At 38.1% G+C, this 2,274-nt stretch overlaps 1 gene segment (V, D, J or C); it reads left to right on the forward strand.

Annotated features, from left to right (window-relative positions):
- Positions 1-263: 263 nt before the first annotated feature.
- LOC119264992 lies at positions 264-1,388 on the forward strand. The segment is given in 2 exon segments: positions 264-274; positions 446-1,388. Coding segments are annotated over 2 exon segments (426 nt in total).
- Positions 1,389-2,274: the final 886 nt, after the last annotated feature.

A 2,274-nucleotide genomic window follows, 5' to 3' on the forward strand; every position in this document is an offset into this window, starting at 1 on the left:
GAAACTAGATACAGAGAACACAGAGTGAAAAGAAAACAATTTACTGTTCATTGGCTTTTAAAAAGAAATAATAAAGAATAATTTTGTTAGCTGTAAAATTTGAGAACCGTGTTCTTCTCCTGATCTGCACTCTGTTCCAATAACAGATCCACTGACAAATGTAGGAGGAGTCTTTACATGCTTGAACAGTAGCACCAAATCTCTCCTCATTATCTGAACACTGGAACCACCATGATGTATCTGTGCTCTCTGACTGTCTTTATGATTATGATAGGTATGTGTTATTAACTGCATTTATAACTATATGAAATACATGTTTCTGTTTTCTGTGACTGACATTGTGGTGATGTTTATGCTGTACATGTGTTAAGATGGGTTGATTGGCAAGTCAACTTTTGTTTAAAGAAGAAAAAAATGTGCAAAATGTGTGACTTTTTCTTCACAGAGAGCTGTGTTTCACAGTCAATAGGACCACTGGACAACAAAGTGCTGATTCATGCTCGTGAAGATGAGACAGTTACTCTCTCCTGCAAGTATGAATATAGTACTACTCCTAATAGTCTGCAGTGGTATCGTCAGTATACTGGATCCAGACCAGAGTACTTACTGCTGAAATATCCAGGATCAGCTGATGTGACCCGTGCAGATCCTACTTTCTTACGCCTGGATGCTACAGACAATAACAACAAATGGAATCTCTCAATCTCCTCTGCTGCAGTATCAGACTCTGCACTCTACTACTGTGCCATGCAGCCCACAGTGACAGGAAACCCAGCTACACTGTACAAAAACTCATTGCAGGATGCCTTGTGTGTTGGGAATGTACCAGAAGAGGGCAGCTTTAGTCTAGATTTGCTGGAGTGAAGTGAGTTATTCATTAAAAGATGCTGAAATGAGGGACCAAGTAAAACAGCCATGAGAGGAAATCTCATGTTCAGTTCAGTTGTGGGTCTTCTTAGATCATCTGTAGCTTCTGGATTTGAATTTGTGGCTCTCCTTTAAAATGAGTGGCACTTTATATTTCATATGAAACTTATGCAAAGTGACTCCAGCCTCTCTCTCACGCTCCAGTCAGCGCTCCAGTTCCCCAGAGTACTGATCAATAACACCTGTTCTTCTTTGGTTAGCTTAGTTTAAAGCCTGGGCTTGTAGATGGTCTCACTGTGAGGTATTGCTTCCTTTCAGAGAGCTGCTGAACATTATTTCTGACTGTTTATTCCTGTTCTGAGCCATTTTGCCTTGTTTTTTGACTCACATTTTGCCTGATCCCTTTTGGACTTTTCGCCTGGTTATGTTTGTGTTTTGGTGTATATTGTCTTTTCTAGATTTGACCATTGCATGTGACCTGACTATGATTGTGGATTCTGTTTGCACTAGTAAAGCCTCTCGTTCACCTTTTATCTCCGAGCGTCTGCGTCATTCTGTCGCAGTTTAATTGTAATCCTTATTAAAGTACAGCAAGACTGATGACTAGAAGCACATTTGTATTATTTCATTATGCTGTCATTTAACCCTTAAACGTAAACCAACCAACAACATAAAGAAATAATGTAAAAATATGTGTATGTCAGAAGCAGTCATAGAGGCACAGGGATATTTTATTATATTATTTACAATGGAACACAAAACACGCCAAGCTTGGAGCGTAAAACTCTCATATATAACTAAATAACTGTAAGAGTCTGGTGTTAATCTTATCCTTCATGCTAAGCTCATCATTCAGATATCAGGTTTCTTTGCTGCCTCTGTTCCTCTCTTCCAGCTCTCTCTACTGAGGAAAGAAGAGCATATTAATAGGGAGAGAGACAGTTATTCATATGTACATAAACTTACATTTACCTAATTCCTTTTGAATTCCTGAAATCAACAGAAAAGAAAAAAGTTACGAGAAGCACAAGAAGTCCAAACAATGTAAAGGTAAATGTTCATCCCCCAGAGAGTGATTGAATGAAGTGCAGGCTTATTGAAGAATTTGAAGAACTGTAAACACAGACAGACAGGATCAAAACTGTTAGAGCGTCACATTAAATAAAGCAGAAAGTCCAAAACTAGAAGTCCAGATATTAATAACATGATCAATGAGCAAGGAGTCATAACCAGAGAATTCATGCAAGGAATGTTTCTTTCCTTAAAAAAGAAAAACAATGAATGCTTTTGTCAGCTAGGATGTCAGAGAACTGCATTCCATTGTTATATATAATTGGAATTGCACCTCCATTAGAATGATATACTATCAAAGGGAGGACAAAATGAAACAAATTGCTTACTGAGGCC

The sequence above is a fragment of the Pygocentrus nattereri genome, chromosome 2, assembly GCF_015220715.1.
Source record: "Pygocentrus nattereri isolate fPygNat1 chromosome 2, fPygNat1.pri, whole genome shotgun sequence".
Taxonomy (NCBI): domain Eukaryota; kingdom Metazoa; phylum Chordata; class Actinopteri; order Characiformes; family Serrasalmidae; genus Pygocentrus; species Pygocentrus nattereri.